Below are 19,572 nucleotides of genomic sequence, written 5' to 3'. Positions count from 1 at the left end.
ATTTCCTGGGCTCATTGAGAACTGCTTTAAGAAGATTAAAGGACCACAGAATCAGGTCCCATCATGTTCTTATCAAAGAACCGTTGTCTGATGAACAAGCCGTGGATAATCTAGCATGTGCGAGTCCTGGGAAAATGTCAATTGGAGGTAAGTCATCTTCTCCGATGAGCGCACAATTGAGTCTAAGAGCATAGGTCCTGCTGTTGTTTACTGCACAGAAGGGCAACAACATTATGCATGCTTTGTGGCCACACATGCTAGAAGCAGACACATAAGTGTGAAATTTTGGGCTGCGTGTCTTACATGGGTGCAGAAACTTTAGGAAGTATCCAAGGCAAATTCAATTCAACACCCTATGAACATTTCCTTGAAAATGTGGTCATCCCTGGAGCTCAACTTTGGTACACCGAAGCACATCTCATTTGCTGACATGATAATCATCCATCAAACACTAGCATTAGGATTCAGCGCTGGTTTCAATGAAGGGAGAATATTATTCAATGCCTTCCGTGGTCTCCAAAGTTGCCTGATTTCAATCCCACAGAGTATGTAAGGACTCAATTTAAGAAGACTATGAGACAATTGACCAGACCCTCCTCTGGAAACTGAGAGTGCCCTATGGGATTTGGTTCATTCTTAACAGGAGGGAACTGCCATCGAAGAGGATTTTTTCCATAAACTTATAAATTCTATGACTAGAAGGATCCATGCTGTTCTTGATACCAACGGCATGTGGACAAAATACTAAAGCTATACATAGACTTCTCTTCCTTTTCAAACTATGGAAACTCCAGGTAGGAATATCAATTTAGGAAAAGACAGATTGCTACTTAATTGTGCCTGTCTGGAACTTAACGTGTCTTCTTTACAGTAAGTAGCAATCTGTCTTTTTCCTTCATTGTTGCAACTCTTGATTTTATTTCATTTTTCTGTAAAAGGTCTTCATAGTTATTAGGCCAACAATATTAATTTCAAATTACAAATCTTCTTGTTATTATATTATTTGTGTTTTTATGGGAGACCAAATGAATATCGCGTTCCAAGGATGATTATTTCTATTGTTATGGGAGGTCAGATAAATAACTACCTCTGTCAGCATATATTAGTCATGCTGTACAATTGGTGCAATGGACAGAGTTTTGGGTTAGCATGCAGGAGGTCAAGAGTTCGATCCTGTGTTGGGATGTACTATTCTTATTTGCTAATTTCATTCTGACATATTATACTGTAATATACACCATCTCTTAGATCACATGTTTCCTAAATTTACAACATTTTGTAATGCTGAACATAACAAATGCATGATTAGACAAATACGAAACAGACAGTTGAAACAAATGACCTGTCATAGGATAGAATAACTATAAAAACAATATCAATTTCAAGATGCTAAAGATGACAGCTCAGTACAATAACACAACATCTACTTGTCTACACTACATGTAATATGAACACACTCAGATGTCACACATTAGCGACCAGTGACAATAATAATGTCCATATTAATGACCACATGAATACATTAGCCTCGGAAAACAGATGCTCAAAGCGACCTCCCTGCACGTCCAAACATTGCGCAACACCTTTTGCAGCAAAGCTGCGTCCACAGTAACAAGAGCAGCATGAACACGGGCTACCAATTCTTCCACATTTGTCAGTGCAGTAGAGCACACATACTCCTTCTGGTGTACCCACAAGAAGAAATCCAGGGGAGTTAGGTCAGGTGAAGGCGGTGGCCATACAACTGGACCTCCACATCCAAGCCATTTCCCTGGAAATTTTCTGTCCAAATACTGTCGCACATTAATTCCAGACTGCACCATCATGTTGGAACCATATCCTCTGTCCAACATGTAATGGAACATCTTTCAGCGCATCAGGCAGACAGTTTGACAGGAATGCATGATACCCCCGTGCAGTCAATCAGTCAGTCAACATGTAGGGGCCAAAATACCTGTCGCCCAATATTCCGGCCCACATGTTGATACAAAAGCGAACTTGATATCCACGGTTGCAGGTGATGTGTGGATTAACCTTACACCAATGGTGAGCACTGTGCATACTGAAGACACCGTCACAAGTGAATGCTGTTTCATCCGATCATATTTCGTTGTTTACGAAGTCATCGTTGGCTTTCTGTTGTTGTTGTTGGAACCATTCATTCACAGAATTGCATCTGCTGAGGGCGATCTGCAGGATGCTGGTATTGAATGAAAGTATAATGATAGGGATGCAGCCCATGCACGCTGTTCCACCTCTGACAGATATTCTTCTGCACGATTCATCCCGCCACCGCTAATTGTGAAATGTTCAGTTTCAAATTACACTGTTTCCCATACGGTGATAGACATGATGTTTCCAGAATCCCATCGATATAATAATAATAATAATAATAATGCACCGAGATACATACTAAACAGCATGCGGTTATCAGACTGTGTTGAAAGGCATAATTAGTGGGACCATGGTGATAACACATACAAATAGTAACCGAGTTTGGACATTATTCACAAAGCACATTGCTAGTCCTACTGGTAACATAAGGCCCTAACGAAATGTAATGAACCTAAACGAGGCAAGAATAGTTGGTATAAATCTATAGGACCATTGGAGGAGGGTACAAAGAAAACAGATTTTGCATCTAGTAGATGAAGTGGCGTGAATAAATTCACACCCACAACGTGGAAAGGGCTTCTTTCAAAGCTGACCAATCTTCTGTTTCTACAATTTTAGTATGTAACGGCAAATGTTTTCTTACAGATAAAAACAAGATGATGCTAGTAACACCTCAAAGTTCTTTGCCAACTGTTTCATTTAATAAAAATATTTTCTATTATATTTGCTTAGGTGTACTTTGTGTACCTGCATTTTTTACAGTTGTTCCTTGATTTCATATCTATTGACATCTACCATACACCACAATTTGTACAAACCTGAGGACTAAGACAGGGTGCACAGACGCCATCTTACGAGCAGAGAGCTCATATTCCTGGGAACGTCGTGCCCAGTCTTTGCCTTGATGGGAAGCTGTCAGAGCAGTCAGTACTGTGTGCGACATTGAATCCAGAGTACTGCTAGTCCAGTCTGAAAATGAACATCATGTTTGAAAAAGCATGATCATGATTTCTATGAAACACATGTCAATGAAATAGACACAAACTGTAAATGTTGCCATGAAACTGGGAACTCTGAAGACTACAGGACATTGCAGAGGTAAAAATGTCACTGTATTATAGTTGCGTACAAGTAAGAAGGCGGCTGTGTTATGCATTCTGCACAAAGTGGGATGGAAAATAGTTTGTGGCATCATAAATGTGCCCTTTATCTCTGTCCCACACTTCATGCTCCAGCTGTTTCCCACCCTTGCAACTGGCAATGTTCCTGTCTCCTCTAGACAAATTTATATGCAGGTAAAACTCTCACTGTTGTTTTTTGGCATAATCCTCATTGTATTTGCTTTATGCCACCCATGTTGAAAACTACAGTGACTAAGTACTCTCATCATACCGGACTAATACAACTATCAACAATAATGTTCAATGAACGCCCCGAAGTGCACACTGTATACAAATATGCAGAATGATGCTACTGGCTGTATTGTCATAGTGTACAAGTAAGAAGGCATTAGCTTTCTGCTAATGCATATCCCTCTACCATTCACCTTCTTACGTGTACACCACTACAGAGCATGGAATCATAATTTTACTAATCATTGTTTATCGGGAGTCAAGGCACCTGTATAACTTCTTTCAGTTCTTATGATCGGTTTAGAAATTAAATTTTTAAAACAGAATTAGCTATTAAACTTAGATTTATTTCTTTGGTTCTGTACTTACATCTATGCATTGCAACAGATTTAAAAAAGAAGAGACTATATTCCAATGGATGTTAATTTTATTACTAACTGTGAACCATGCTTTTTTTCCATTCAAAAAATTATTCAAATATCAAGTGTTAAATATTTTAACATTATTATGAGCTGCAACTTCCAGTGTGACAGAATGGTGAATGATCTCTTATACTAAGTACTTCACAACGTACATGTAAGTTTAAGTGGCACTAGGCTTCAATACATAAAAACAAATCTAGCCTCGATCCACTACATCCTGCGGCATGCAGCTGCAGAAACTCCATTTCTTCAAATGGTTATTCAAGCCTTACACATTTCAGTCATCATCTGAGTGAGCCAACAAACTGCTACATCACTTTTGTCACTACATGTGCAACCATAGACTACATGAGGGCCAAAGATCTTCTTCAGCAGCAAAAAACTTGATATGAACTGAATCTTTGGATAGCCACCCGATCCAGGCTGCGATATCAGTACATCAATAAGCACTGCACTGTACCAACATCTTTGCAAGTTGATCAAAGAAAAGGTTTAAGTAAATGATCTAGCTTCAATTCGTAGGCTCACTTAGAAGATGGCTAAAAAGTATTTGGCCGAAACAGCAGTTTAAGAAATGTAGTTTCTACAGCTGCATGTCCAAAATTTAATGTCTCAGCCAATGTACCATAAAAATGCACAAATCTAGAGCTGAATAATGAACTTGAAAGCAGAATGCATTAACCTAAACAATAACATTTCACACCCAAAGCAATCTGAACACCTGTTTCCTGCCAATTTATAGTATACATGCAAAGAACTGACAAATATTAAGCAAGTGAGAAACACAATTCATGCAGAAAACAGCTCCAATGGAATCTACAGAGAAAGGAATAGCTGATTCGGAATGGAGCAGTGAAAATGTCGCACAGGACATATTTCAGAGCAACTCAGAACTGACGACAAATCATGACGCAGCTGCAGTGTGCCATTAAAACTTTGCAATCAGTTGAGCACAACTATAGTTGGGGGATTTCCCCTGCTATAGATAAATGTTTGGTTACATCCTGATATCAAGAAATCCAGAAAAAATGTTTTGTAACTAATATACTGGTAAAAAGAAATGCTTACCCACTCATTAGAGAGGACAATGGAATTTAGGCTAAAAAAAATCTATATATGAATGTATGGTTTCGCAACAATATGTGCTGGTAAAATTTTCTTGGGCTTCCAGCTGCATCCAGTTGTTTAAAATCCTGAGCTTTCGGCCAAGTGTTCCTAGCCATTGTCAAGTGGTGACTGTTTTTTGTGACTGAAAATTCACATCGGCCAGCCAGTAATGTTCACCGTAAACAGGCTTCTATTCTTTTAGCATAGGTACAGTTATGCTTCACCACATACTAAAGTGGTCAACTAAATATTATGCTAGCAGTAGCAGACAAACAGCAGCTACCAGCTACATAATATAACTGTGAAAGTAGCAAGACTTTCCTGCTACTTTCACGATGAAACTTCCTGGCAGATTAAAACTGTGTGCCCGACCGAGACTCGAACTCGGGACCTTTGCCTTTCACGGGCAAGTGCTCTACCATATGAGTTACCAAAGCACGACTCACGCCCGGTCCTCACAGCTTTACTTCTGCCAGTATCTCATCTCCTACCTTCCAAACTTTACAGAAGCTCTCCTGCGAACCTTGCAGAACTAGCACTCCTGTGGCTAAGCCATGTCTCCGCAGTATCCTTTCTTTCAGGAGTGCTAGTTCTGCAAGGTTCGCAGGAGAGCTTCTGTAAAGTTTGGAAGGTAGGAGATGAGATACTGGCAGAAGCAAAGCTGTGAGGACCGGGCGTGAGTCGTGCTTCGGTAGCTCAGATGGTAGAGCACTTGCCCGCGAAAGGCAAAGGTCCCAAGTTCGAGTCTCGGTTGGGCACATAGTTTTAATCTGCCAGGAAGTTTCATATCAGCGCACAATCCGCTGCAGACTGAAAATCTCATTCTTGATACATCCACGATGTTAAATTTAACTTCTGTTAGCACATATAGTATCTTGGAAAAAAAAGTCTGTGGCACTTGTCCCATGAATCATCTTCTGGTCTGACTACAGGCACAATAGAGCCTTCTGTCTGCCACAGCACTGGATGTTTGGGTGGGAGAAGGAAGGGACAAGCCCATTACCCTTGTTGCCTTTTACACCCAGGAAAGAGCCCTGATTCTTAATCTGACAGCAAGCTGAGTGTATGTAGGGGCACCTTGGAGGGACTGGAACTAGGAAAAGTCCTTGCTACTACCAGGACCTCTAGGGCCAGAGTCGAGCACTCTACCTTTGTAGAAAATAAATTTCTAACAACTGCTGCTCATGGAGTTAATACAACTGAGGAAACAGCAGCTTTTTTCCCCTCAAGTACCAACTTCTACCCTAATTTCCTAGGTTACATTTAGCTGGCACTATCACAAATAATATTAAGCAGTATACTGTTAATTTATAGGCAAAGCAGTGTACAGATTAAGTTCCTACAATTTGCTTTTTTTTGTGTTATGCAGACCTTGCTTCATTCCACATCCCTAAAAGTTCTTCTTCATGATGGGATCTATGAACCATAACAAATCCGTAAAAGTTATAGAAATGTTCATCAAATTATTGGGTGCTATTGCTATCTTTACTATGAGAATTACAAGAAACAAAAACCCATTACCAGCTCTTTGGGTAAAGTAATGTGTGCAAGCCAATGCAAACTGCATGAATGATACAATCCGTCTGATTTATACAGGAAAAAAATTAAGAAACATGCTTTTACTCACCTGACACAGAAGCATTTTCAAGAAATGGTTCCCGTTCATCATCCTTGAAGTAATGTATAACACTTGGAATGCGCAGATATAGTTGCAGCAATAATTTTTGGGCAACTTCAGATCTTACACTGCAATGAGAACATCAAGCATGTCAACCACGAAATCAGGAAGTCAATGTACAATAGAGTTGTGAAAGCATTAAAAAAAGGACAGTAATTAATTTGATTCACGTTATTTTCTCAAAAATTGCAAACAGTAAAGTAAAGTACAAATTCATTATAATAAGGAGAATATAACACAGTTCTCAAAAATTATTTGAAAAGAAGAATAGTCACTAATTTTATTTAAATTATTTTCTTACAAACTGCAAACAGGAAAGTAAGGCATAAATCTGCAGTAGTGTGCAAATTCATTGATACAAGACGATTAAACTAACTGTGCACATTTAATACTGTATGTATAATACACTAAGTGGCTTACTGAATGTCAGTAACTAATGTGTCCTCCCCTTGCTTTAATGAGCTTCTGAACACGTTGTGGCATAGATTCGTCCAGGTCAGAATAAATGTTTCATAGCGTGTTGCCATGAAACCACACTTTTGCCACATTTACAAACTAACATACATTCTTTTATCAAACAGTCCATTTAACCAAGACATCTATTCACAAAACTCCACAAATTCTCAATGGGATTTAAGTCTGGTGAATTACCAGGCCATTGAAGTACATTATTACTGTTTTCTTCTATGAATGTCTTGACTGCTTTAGAAATGTGACACAGGAACAGATCATGTTGAAATGCTCCTGCACCATGTGCAAAGGTCTGTAGGGATGACACAATCCTTTACCTAAGAATTTCCATGCACTTGGCTGAATTCATCATCCATCAACTTGTTAGTGCCCCAGGGTCACTTGCAGTGAGGAATCTCCACAACATTTTTTGGAAGCATATTTTACAGACTGTTCAGGATGCTCAGCCCTGACTGCCTCATGGGTGCTTCACCTGACAACACTTGCTCTGGAACCTTGAGAAATAAAAGGTGACTCATCACTGAAAATTAAACGTTTCCAGTTATTTGAGATCCAAGATTTACAAATTTTGGCCCACGCTAACCATTTTTTTTTCTTCTTCATGGCAGGTGTTATCAACTGCTTCTTTATTGTCTTTCATGCCTTGCATTTACAATCAAGAAGCCTATGCTGTGCTGTTCTGTTGAAGAGCTAATTTCAACCCCAGTAGCCAAGACAACTTTCTGAAGGTACTTAATTGTCTTGTGAGGGTGAATTCTACTGTTTCTAAGTACAGTTTTCTCAGTTCTAGTGGTGATTTTTGGTTTTCATACACATCTGTCTTTTCTCTTTGGAGACAATGAATGAGGCAGTCTCACTAAATGTCCTAATACAGTCTTGAAACACAAGATCTTCCCCATACCAACAACAGAGGCAATGCCTCATAGTCACAGTTGTGTGTTCATGAAGAGTAACTACTTTTGCACGCTTATGGGGTGAAATGTTCATTTTAACACAAAGTTTTCCAGCTGAGAATATAGAAATAACACATGCTGTTGATACTCATACAAGCACTCCACTATACTGTAAGGGATCTACAATTGTTGTTCACTATCAAGACAACAGTAGTCTACCAAGAGTTTAACAATTCCTTTGTAAAACAAGAGCTTGTCTCAATTAATTTGTACAGAATTGTGAAGACAAAGACATTGTTTAACATTTGTTACAAAAAATCTCGAAAACTTTTTGACCAATTTACTTCACATTTTTACACTTTACTCTAATATACATTCGGATAGACATTGGCTAGGTTTTTTTAAGCAAAAATGTACAGCTTCTCCATTCAAACTGACTACCAGAAAGAAAATGCTGTGCTTTGAATAGGTTAGATTTTGTTACCTTTCTTACAGTCAGTTTTAACAGAATACAGGGAAATTCTATTAATGGCTTATACTGGTTAATGATTAGACTACTACTATGCAATCTGAAACTTTGCAATCCTATGCATTTGCAGATTAAAACTATGTGAAATACTGTCATTGGAGCTACTATCCTTATAGATCCAGCAGCTGAAGATGTCTCTCATATCCCATATACCAGTGACCCCAACCACTCCATCCATTAATTTTAATTTTCCAATTAAAGCTTTATTTATAATAACAATAAGCAAGGTTCAAGGTAAGTGGGAGGGGGGAAAAGGGGATTTGGAGGGAGGGGGGAAATGGTCATAAGGGGGGGGGAGGAAGAGGGCAAAGGGAGGGGGGGGGGGGGAGGAAACCAGGAAGTATATCTAGTTTTCAAACAAATTTAGTAATTGTGAAATATTGCCGGGTTTGTTAGTTCACTATAACAAGAATCAACTTCCGATCCACTCCTCCACACCATCATCATCGTGAGCTCTACAAACTCAATGGTGCCAGTGTCCATATGGCATTCCTATCTGTACATCTACTTTTACATCTACACCCATACTCTGCAAATGACTCTGAAGTGTGTCGCAGAGGGTACTTCACATTGCACCAGTTATTAGCGCTTCTTCTCATTCTATTCAAGTACAGAGTGCTGGAAGAGTGACTGTGCGGATGCCTCTGTATATGCTGTAATCTATCTAATCTTGTCTTCACTATCCCTACAGAAGCAATATGTAAGCTGTAATACAGGGCTTTTCAAAATGAATATATGGGTTTTAAGGTTTTGTAACATTTATTACATTTAACTTATAATTATAAATAATACATTAAGTTAAAGAGCAACTACAACAGTTTTTCTTAAAAGTGTTCAGTGTCAGCACCACCGTCACACATCAAGTAGACGGGTGAGTTCTTCCAAAACCTTGATCTCTGTGTCGATAGCAATTGTTGCAACAATGCTGTTTCTGAAGTCAGATAGATCAGCTGGTGGTGAAGACATATAAACATCATCCTTTATGAACTCCCAAAGGCATGGGGTCGAAACCTGTGTGAACATGAATGTTATATAAAACAAGCTCTGTCATCCAGTGCCTTGCGGCCAATACAGCAGTCGGGCACAACATTGTTTAATTAGTCACATGATGAGTTATGCCAGTGAGAAGGCACGCCATTTTGCTGCCAAATAAAATTCTGCAGTTCAGCTTTTTCCTGTTGAGGAAAGAGTCGTAGTTCTAGAGCAGGGCTTCACAACATACGTGCTCGCAGAGCAAGCTGTGAGCAGCAAGGCGCGAGCACGGAGCAGCGCGAGCACGCTACCCCAACTACCGGACCAGAGCGGAGAGTGGGGAGAGTCACGTGGGGCACACAACAGCTGCTGCCAGTCAATGTAAATCCGCAGCCACCTGCAGGGATATCACTCACGAATTATTACTGCGACAAATGAAACAAATAAAGGAGAATGTACACGTGCCACATAATTTTATTAGCTTAGTGTATGCCTCTACATTCGTATTAATTTGTGAACTGTTACACAATAAAAGGTGTCACTGAAGTGTGGGATTCTTGGTTATCTTGTACTTTTTGTCCTTTACAATTGCGTTTATGTTCGGAGTAATTGTTCTTGTGCATTGTAGGCACAGCGTGCAGTTTAAATTTCGATCAGACAATGCGTTTCTCAGGCGCGTCTTGTTACATTTCATTGCAGAGAACAGTTGTTCACAAACATACGTGGAACCGAACATTGATATTATTGTAGCTGCCAGTTTGTGCAAACGAGGAAATCTATCCTGAGGGAAGTGTCTGTAGAATTAAAAAATGTTTTTCTTGTTCTGAAATTTGTCTCTATTCTCTGTCACATTGCAGGTCAATAATTTCTAGTTGCAGCTCAGGACGAATCTTTTCAATATTTGCTGAATATGGAGAGGCGAACAGATCAAAATCTCTGTCTAGTGCTGTCAGATCTTGAAAGTGTTGATCAAATTCTTCCTTAAAGGCAACTAAACTATGTGAATGACATTCAGTCTTTGTGAACATTTTTCATGGATGATAATTTAGGAAAATGAGCTAGATTTCCTGTTTCCAGCTGACTCACACAAAGTGTCAATTTCATTTTACAAGCTCGTATTTGATCTATGAAATGAGTAATTAGCAGATCTTTACCTTGTAGTGAAATGTTCAAAGCATTCAGATGGCTAGTTAAATCTGCTAAGAACGCGAGATCACATTTCCATGAAGGCTCTTTCAATTCAGGAACACACATGTTATTTATTTCCATGAAAACATTTATCTCATCTAATAGGCAAAAAAATCGATTTAATAATTCGCCACGACTAAGCCAGCGGACCTCGCTGTAATAAGGCAGGCTACCATACTGGCTTTCTACAACCTTAAGAAAGCTTTCAAATTGCCTGTGTTGTAGTCCATGCTTCCTTATATAATTGGTTGTACGAACAACAACCAACCATCACATTTTTTAGAGTGATACTCTTTGCACATAAGTTTTCCTGGTGGATCACACAGTGAACGCCCCTTATTTCATTCAGCATGGTCAGTTTTTGCATTTTCTCCTTCAACAGCGAAACACAAAACCTGATTTTTTCCCTGCATTCGGCATGGTCAGTTTTTGCATTTTCTCCTTCAACAGCGCAACGAAACCTGATATTTTCTCTGTCATTGCTGGTGCACCATTTGTAGACACTGAAACTAACGATTTCCACGACAATCCTATATTTTCAACACTTTCTTCAACACTACTTAATATATCACCTCCGGTTGTAGTGTTCTTCATGGCTACTACATCAAGGAGCTCTTCCCTCACCTGAAGATCTCTATTAACGCCTCTAATAAATATGGCAAGCTGCGCTGTTCCAGTGATAACAACATTTTCGTGCAGAGCTAGAGAATACGCCATAAAATCTTTACAGATATTTGCAAACTGGCTCTGGACGTCGTCTGCCATGTCCTGTATGCGACGCATAATGGTCATGTTAGATAATGGCACAATCCGAAACTGTTCAACTTGAGATGGACACATATGTTCCGCTGCAACTACCAAACACTCTTTTATTAAATCGCCATCAGTGAAGGGGCGCAGGGATTTTGCTAAAAGCAAAGCAATTTTGTAACACACTCTGAGAGCTGCCTCAGTTGATTTTTCTTCGTCGTCCAGATCTTCTTCGGGTAGCTTCCTTTTAAGTTTAATAACTTCCTGTGCACGATCTGGTCCATCACATTTTCCACTTCCGTAGTCTTTCGATGGGTACGACGTATAATGTCGCTGCAAATTAAATTTCCTGAAAGAATTGAGCATTTTGTGACAGACTAAACATTTTGCAACACCATCTTTTTCTGTGAACAGACACAATTCCTCCCAATGGGGGTTGAACTGCGAAAGCATGGTTGGGGTTACACAACGGTGACTTGACATGATTCTTAACCAGCGCAATGACTGTTAGAGCTGATCGTAGTGCTTTAAACGTTACACAGTTGGCGTGAATTCAATAGGCACAATGCAGCCCTATTTAAACGTGCACGCGCATTTCCCCTCCCTCCCTACTCTGCGACCTTGCACCAGCTCGCGAGCACGTGCCTGAGCAGACGCGAATACTCGCACTCAAAACCGGCCAGTTGTTAAGCCCTGTTCTAGAGCATCAAGATGAGAAACACCAGTTACAGTTTCTTCACTGAAAAAGTCGAGCGGATCTGATGACCTCCAGATACACACATTACGTGTGTTCACTTTTCCGTATAGGTGAAATGTCGATTCACCACTGAAGACAATACGACCCAGAAAATCTTCATCTCATGCACCAAAATTTCTTTTGCGAAGTTGGCACATAAACCGTAGTCTGTAGGCTTTAGAGCTTGTACAACTGCAAACAACAAGGACGAACTGATTTCTTGGAACTACTTGTGATAGACTCTCACTCATTCATGATTTTTTCCATTCATTCTTGGTCATCCCATACTCTTTCCTTTGTGCACAAGTATACAAACAAATCTGTTTGAGTTGCTCTTTCATTTGATGTATTATTTATAACTGTAAGTTGAATGTAATAAATGCTATCAAGCCTTAAAACCCTTATATTCATTTTGAAACACCCTGTGTATTCCTAGAGTATTAATTTAAAGCTGATTCTTGAAAACTTTGTAAATACACTTCCTTGGGAAAATTCATGTCTATCCTCAAGAGTCTGTTAGCTTGGTTTCTTTAACATCTCTGTTACACTCTTCCATGGGTCAAACAAAGTTGTGACCTTCATGTTGACCTCTATATACATTCAAAATTCCCTGTTAGTGCTATTTGGTACAGGTCTCACACACTTGCGCAATATTCTAGAATGGGCCACACAAGTGATTTGTAAGCAATCTTCTTTGTAGACTGACTACATTTCGCTAATATTCCACCAGTCAACTAAAGTCTGCCATCTACTTTATCTGCGACTGAGCCTATGTAGTCGTGCTATTTCATATCTCTACCTAGTGTTACACCATGGTATTTTATAATAACAGCGGAAATTTTTGCATGGAATACTACATAAATTAAAGGAAAGGCAACCACTCACCTAAAGCTGACGTGTTCCACATAGAAACATGCAACAAAACACAATATGTACACTAGTGTTCAACTCTTTAGTCGAACACACACACACACACACACACACACACACACACACACACACACACACACGGCTATAGTGAGACTGACTGGTGATTATTGGTGACAGCTGCCTGGGCAGATGGTGTTGGTGTGGGGGAGGGGGGGTGAAAAGATTAAGGGGCGGATGCATGATGTGGTGACAGGGTAGTGAGACAGTGTGATGCACGTTTTTCCGCAGGTGACTCAAGGGCTGCCAAAGAAGACATAATGAGTTCAGTGGGTTACAGACTGTGTGTGTGTGTGTGTGTGTGTGTGTGGGGGGGGGGGGGGGGGCGGCAGCGGCGTGTGCGCACGCGTGTACACTCACACTCACTCTCTCTCTCTCTCTCTCTCTCCTCTCTCTCTCCCCCCCCCCCCTCTTTCTCACCCCACCTCTCCATCTCCATCTCCCTTGCCCCTCCAACAGCATCCATCTGCCCAGCCAACTGCTATAGATAATCAACAGTTAAGTCTTGCTGTGGCCAAGGGTGTGTGCTTGTGTCTGTGTAATGTGCATGAATGTGTGTGTACTTTGACTAGAGAATGACCAAGAGCTCCAAAGTTAGTACAAATACTGCTATCTGTTGCATGCTTTAATGCACTACACATCAGTCAGCTTTGAGTGAGTGGCTACCTTTCCTTTATTTTATGTATTACACCAAGATATTTGTATGAGTTGATCGATTTTAACTTAAGCTGCTGGTTCTCCCTCCCAAATTCATAGCCCATACACTGGCTGCCTCCCTCACAGTCATCAGCCACCCTTCCTCGTCCCTTTCCTCTACTCCTTGCTCCTTTCTATCCTTAATCACTTTACCTGCCATGATCCCTCATACCAGTCAAGCTGCAGAACTGCAGTACCAATGCAGTATATTCAGCTGGCACATGTTAGCCATAAAGGTTGTGTGTGTGTGTGTGTGTGTGTGTGTGTGTGTGTGTGTGTGTGTAGGGGGCTCTTAGATTCACTCCCAAATTATTTACAATAAAATATCTGCATCATTAACCTGTAAACAATTTACTTCTAATGACACAACACAGCTAACCAAATGTCACGTTCAAATAATATTTGTTTAACACAAACCCATTCTTTGCAGCAGCTACTGTAATTAAATGCTGAGCAACAAGTGCTCGATCCTCATCCTGAGACAAGCACTGTAACATCAGTGGTAGTCGCAGTTCCATTTTATCTTGATATTCGCCAATACCAGACGTCATCACTGCTTCTTCCACAATATACTCCACCAACACCAATAACTGTGCACACACAAAAAGAAAAAAAACAGCAATTTAAATGAAATCATACATTGAACTAACGTATAAGTAGTATCTACATCTACATCGTCCATTGCGGAGGGTACCATGTGTTACTAGTAGTTAATCCTTTCCTGTTTCCCTCGCAAACAGAGACGAGGAAAAAATGACTGTCAATGTGTGTCCCTATGAACCCTAATTTTTCTTATCTTACTTCATGATCCTTATGCAGCTTCATACCATCTGCCCTCCCCCATTTCCAATTCTTTTTCCAAAATTTATGTGAGAAGAAAATAAATCTGTAGAAATCTGTTGTCTGCTTCTTTTACACAGAGCAAGGAAGATTTGTCACTGCATATATGCCTTATGTGGGTGTGAAAGGGATGACAGCTGTCAAAATGCAGGTACTGTTGTTGGTTGGTGGGTTTCATGTGGACACAGGTGTGGATGGAGCCATCAGAGAGGAGGAGGCCATAGCTTGGCACCCAAGGACGGTGTATCTGCAGTGACAAAAAAACCCTTGCTCAGTATGCTGAGGGTCTCACCGAGGCCTTCACAGATAGGCACTATCCCCCAGACCTAGTCTGCCAACAGGTGTCCTGTGCCATTTCCCCTCACAACATCAATTCTCTTACCACCACAAAAAACCAGCCACAAAGGAGTGTCCCCTTTGTCACCTAGTACCACCCAGGACTGGAAAAACTGAACCACATCCTTCGCCAGGGCTTTGATTACCTATTGTCATGCCCTGAAATGAGGGACATCCTACCCGAGATATTTCCACCCCTCCTAAAGTGGTGTTCCGTTGCCCACCCAACCTCGACAACATTCTAGTCCATCACTATGTCACTCCCAATCCCAACCCCTTGCCATGAGAATCATACCCCTGTGGAAGACCCAGGTGCAAAACCTGCCCCATTTACTAACCTGTAACATTAGAAAACAGAACAGTACAACTTTAATCTTCAACTGGAAATACTGCCTGAAATAGTGTTGCATGTTAAAACAGTAGCAAACCAAAAAGAAAATATTGGTACACATAAAAAATCTTACACGCAAGAGTAATTTACGGTAGTGCCTGTACTTTAAAATACATCAGTATCATAAGACAAGATATTATTACTGTGAGTGTGAGTTTATTAGATAACTCATTACAGTACTATATTGACACACAACTGATTTGCACTTAACTATTTAAAATAAGAAATCACAAAGTTAAAAATGTTCTGTTCTTAAGCAAGACAAATAAACTCTGTGATGTTTTTTCACTTAGCAGACCAAAATATTAATTTTGCCACATTTACTGCCATTTCTTAATTCACAAAATGGCTATTGAGGGAGACTTAGATCTTTGTTGAACATACTGAAGGGATATATCAAATGAATTTTTTGCATCTGTATGTGGAACTCGAGCTGTAGGTTCATTGTCTTTGTTGCCATCACTTTTCTCATTCTCATCAGTTGTTCGAGCAACAGCATCAATGATTTGGTCAGCAATTAATTCTGCTTCTGTTGTCCAGTCAACGTCAGCTGTACTGATCCACTCTCATGTCACTAAGCTCAACATCCAGTTGTAAGGACAGAGAGACATGTTTATGTTTAGTTTTACACACTGTCACTACTTTATAAAAGAAATGCTTGCACAGCAACACACCTACTGATCGATTTAGAAACAAGTTATTTCATACTAAAACTGGTCTAACTATTGCACCTAGCAATGGTCAACTGCCTACTTATGCATATTGCAGATTAAGAGCCATCAACAAGTGCTGTAGCAGCAGCCCTTGTTTGTAACAAAAACACCAGAAGTAGGATGGTCAGACTAAGCAGGAAGTCGAACCATTCGAGGTTCAATTAGCGAGGTTCTATTGTAAGTGTGTTGGCTTTACCACAATGCCTAAGAGACTCTAGAGTGGATTTTGTCTGAACCTGTGCCCTGTCACTTTGTAGCTTTTAAGAGTCTTTCTTGTTTCATTCAGTACACCATCTGTGAGTATAATACTTTGATTTTATCACATGGTCCACTAAAAGCAATTTGTGCCTGAACAATGCATTCTGCGAGAGAGGAAAACACAATATTGAGTAGTATTTCCTTTTATCTCTTGGTTTCCTTTGTCATACTATCAAAAATATCTGTATGCACACTTAAAAGAAAGTTTAAAGTAAAGATCTGATAAACATAGAGTAGTAATTTCATTATTCTAATGAGATCATACCTGTTCTCGTGTAAGGTTGAGAACATCTTCCTGAGAGTAATGCTTTGGTGTGAACTTTTCGCGTCCTTGCCAAAGTTTGGGGTTGCAAGTGAGTGCCCACATGAAATCCAGAACAGCTGTAGGATGATACCTAATGGTGTTAACATAAGATATTATGAAAAATAAATATCAAGAGTGTATTTAAGGTTGACATTAACAATAATTCCCCTGAGTCCAATAATAATGACAACCACAAATATATGAAGATCCTTATAATCCATGTCTTAGGTAAATCAAAGGAAATGACAGTTTACAATACAAGAGCTGTAGGGAAATTTAACAGCTTATCTTGTTTATGCAGGACAAAAATACTTTTCTGAATTACAATAAGACAGAATAGTTTGTCAATACAAATCTTCAGGAGGCAAAACTCCAGTAATGCCAATACACACAAAAGAGACAATGAAACTATATAGCTTTCAGAACTATAAGCTCATTCCTCAGGGAGCAATGGGGATGATTAGAAGGTAGAAGCAGGTCATTCTGACCCCAAGAAGACAGGACGTTAACTCTGTCCTCTTTTCATCTATGGACTGAAGCTGGTACATTGTCTCCCAGTGAACTATCCTTGAGATAGAACTGAGTCCAGCACTCTCCCCCTTCACTTGTGTATCCCCTCATCGACACAACAGGATTAGGAAGGAACTAACACCTCCAAAAGCTCGGATAATTTTCCATATATTTATATATGTGTATCAGCAATACTGGAATTTCACCTTCTGGAAGGCAAGTACTGGTCAGACTTACTGTCTCCCTGTAATTTAACCGTTTTCTACAGCAATTTTCCTTTTGAAACAAGAGACCTTTTGTGCTACCAAACAGAGTCTTTGCAATGGGTGTTAAGATAAAATTAACTGAGTTGTGTGTCTTGTAGGGACACACTATACAAAAAAATCATTACCAGCTGCACGCAGTTTCAGACTGTTGCAAAAAGACAAGGCAGTGTAAATTAAAAGGGACCATACATATATATTTACACAAAGCATATATTACTGTACACAAAAGCAAATGTTATAATTGGCGTTAAAATGTCCACACATGGCTAATCTAATAGTACTGCCTGTACTGTCAGTGTCATAGGACAGCCACAAGTAACAGGCAGCAAGAGGTACATGAATGTTCATCAAGTGAGAGCATTTGCTCAGAAAGGACACAATCAGCTGTAAATTTCCTCTCCATCTTATGATATACACCAACAGCTGTTGTCCTGTTGTCTTTGTTCGCATGACTGTCAAGTGAAACCTACAAATATTCTGCTTGAACTCTGATGTCTATGGCAAGATGTGGACAGTTGATTGAGAAAGGTCCCTGTACTTTCAATCTCATTTTCATTACGTCACACATGTAAGAATTTATTAGCTTTTCTTTGTCACTAATCAAGTGTGTCACTTTAATTCTGCTGTTGCACAATTGCACTAGTGTTCTATCAATTAACAATGTAAATAAATGTGTGCTACCACAGTACTGTGTCAACATTTCTTTAGGCACTGATTTTGACATCCCTTTCTTCTATTAGCAACTCAACAACATTTATATAAAAAGAGTGTGTGTCTAGATTACACGATGTAAGGTCTGCCTGTTAGGTAAACAATCTTCTTTTTTATTTAAACCCAAACATGTTTCAGTGCCTTTGTGTCCTCTTTGGGTTTGCATGAAGAAACAGTTGTCTGCATAAAGCAGACTTATACTCAACAATTTTATCTGCAAACACAGCCACTGTAAGAGCAAAAAAAAAAAAAAAAAAAAGTGTGTGAAATCTTATGGGACTTAACTGCTAAGGTCATCAGTCCCTAAGCTTACACACTACTTAAGCTAAATTATCCTAAGGACAAACACACACACACCCACGCCCGAAGGAGGACTCGAACCTCCGCCAGAACCAGCCACTGTAAGAGCAGCAAAACCAACTGAGGAATACCTGTGTTCATGCAAATAATACAATAAAATATTACCTATATTTACTGCTGGATGAAAGACACTAATAAAATATCTCCATCAAATTCACATAATACAAAATACGTCAAACATAAATAAAATAAAAGTTGATAAGTAACAAGTAACGCTTTTGATTATAAAATTAATGCTTCATAAGGATGAACAGTTATTAAGTTATAGAACTGATATTATCTATTCAGTCTTACATTTATGACAGTAAGAAAAAAGCAAACTAAAACAGTACCTCATTTCAAACTTATTCAGCAGTCTCTGAACACAATGGAACAGAGTTGACCAAGAAGCTCGATGGGCTAGCAGTGTCAGAAGATATGGGCGGCAAGTTTGTGTCACTCCACTATTGCCACATTCTGTCTTTGAAAATAACAGCTGCATCTGCAGATACGACAAATTTAAACACTCACCTTTGGCAAAGATTCTAATGGATAAAACAATTTATCACTAAATGAACAAAAGTATAGAACAGTTACACTAGCCAACAGCTGAAACATAACTAACAAGGAGAGATCCCAGTGGTAGGATCGACTTTTTGAAACCATCTATACCATGATGTAGATTAAGTTCCCAGATATAACACCCTGCATCCATTCATCCTGGTGAGCATTTGGTGAGCATTCATTTGCGAGTAATCGACAAAAAAAGAATTCAGAATTTTACACAACACTCAAACAGTGTTTTATAGACTGGTTGTGTGGAGTAATGGACACGGTAAAGCCTTCACATGCAGAATGTCATGAGTTCAAATCTTGTCAGGTGCTTCTTTTTTTTCATTTTTAAATCTTTATAGTAATGGCACCAATCATCATTGTTATTCACTTAATTGGTTTAAATATAATTATTTATTTCTATTCTTCTCTCACATCATTTTAGTTACAGTATGAGTTTTTTAATTTGTTCTTGTTTCTTTCTTCGTGTCATTCTTTATCCACTCTGAAGTTTTG

At 39.4% G+C, this 19,572-nt stretch overlaps 1 protein-coding gene across 5 annotated transcripts in view; it reads right to left on the bottom strand.

Moving 5' to 3' along the window:
• Positions 1–19,572, bottom strand: part of LOC126094616 (integrator complex subunit 1) — a 301,226-nt gene that overhangs the window by 35,701 nt on the left and 245,953 nt on the right. For all 5 annotated transcript variants that reach the window (XM_049909116.1, XM_049909125.1, XM_049909100.1 and 2 more), the window contains exons 28-32: positions 18,858–19,006; positions 16,640–16,769; positions 14,254–14,426; positions 6,624–6,742; positions 2,934–3,084 (exon numbers count right to left, since the gene is read on the bottom strand). In XM_049909116.1, the coding sequence (XP_049765073.1) occupies positions 2,934–3,084; positions 6,624–6,742; positions 14,254–14,426; positions 16,640–16,769; positions 18,858–19,006 (722 nt within the window). The remainder of the gene's footprint in view (positions 1–2,933; positions 3,085–6,623; positions 6,743–14,253; positions 14,427–16,639; positions 16,770–18,857; positions 19,007–19,572) is intronic.

This window comes from Schistocerca cancellata, chromosome 1 (genome assembly GCF_023864275.1).
Source record: "Schistocerca cancellata isolate TAMUIC-IGC-003103 chromosome 1, iqSchCanc2.1, whole genome shotgun sequence".
Lineage (NCBI taxonomy): Eukaryota > Metazoa > Arthropoda > Insecta > Orthoptera > Acrididae > Schistocerca > Schistocerca cancellata.
The sequence above is the reverse complement of the archived record's forward strand: the minus strand, read 5'-3'. Positions and strand labels throughout refer to the sequence as shown.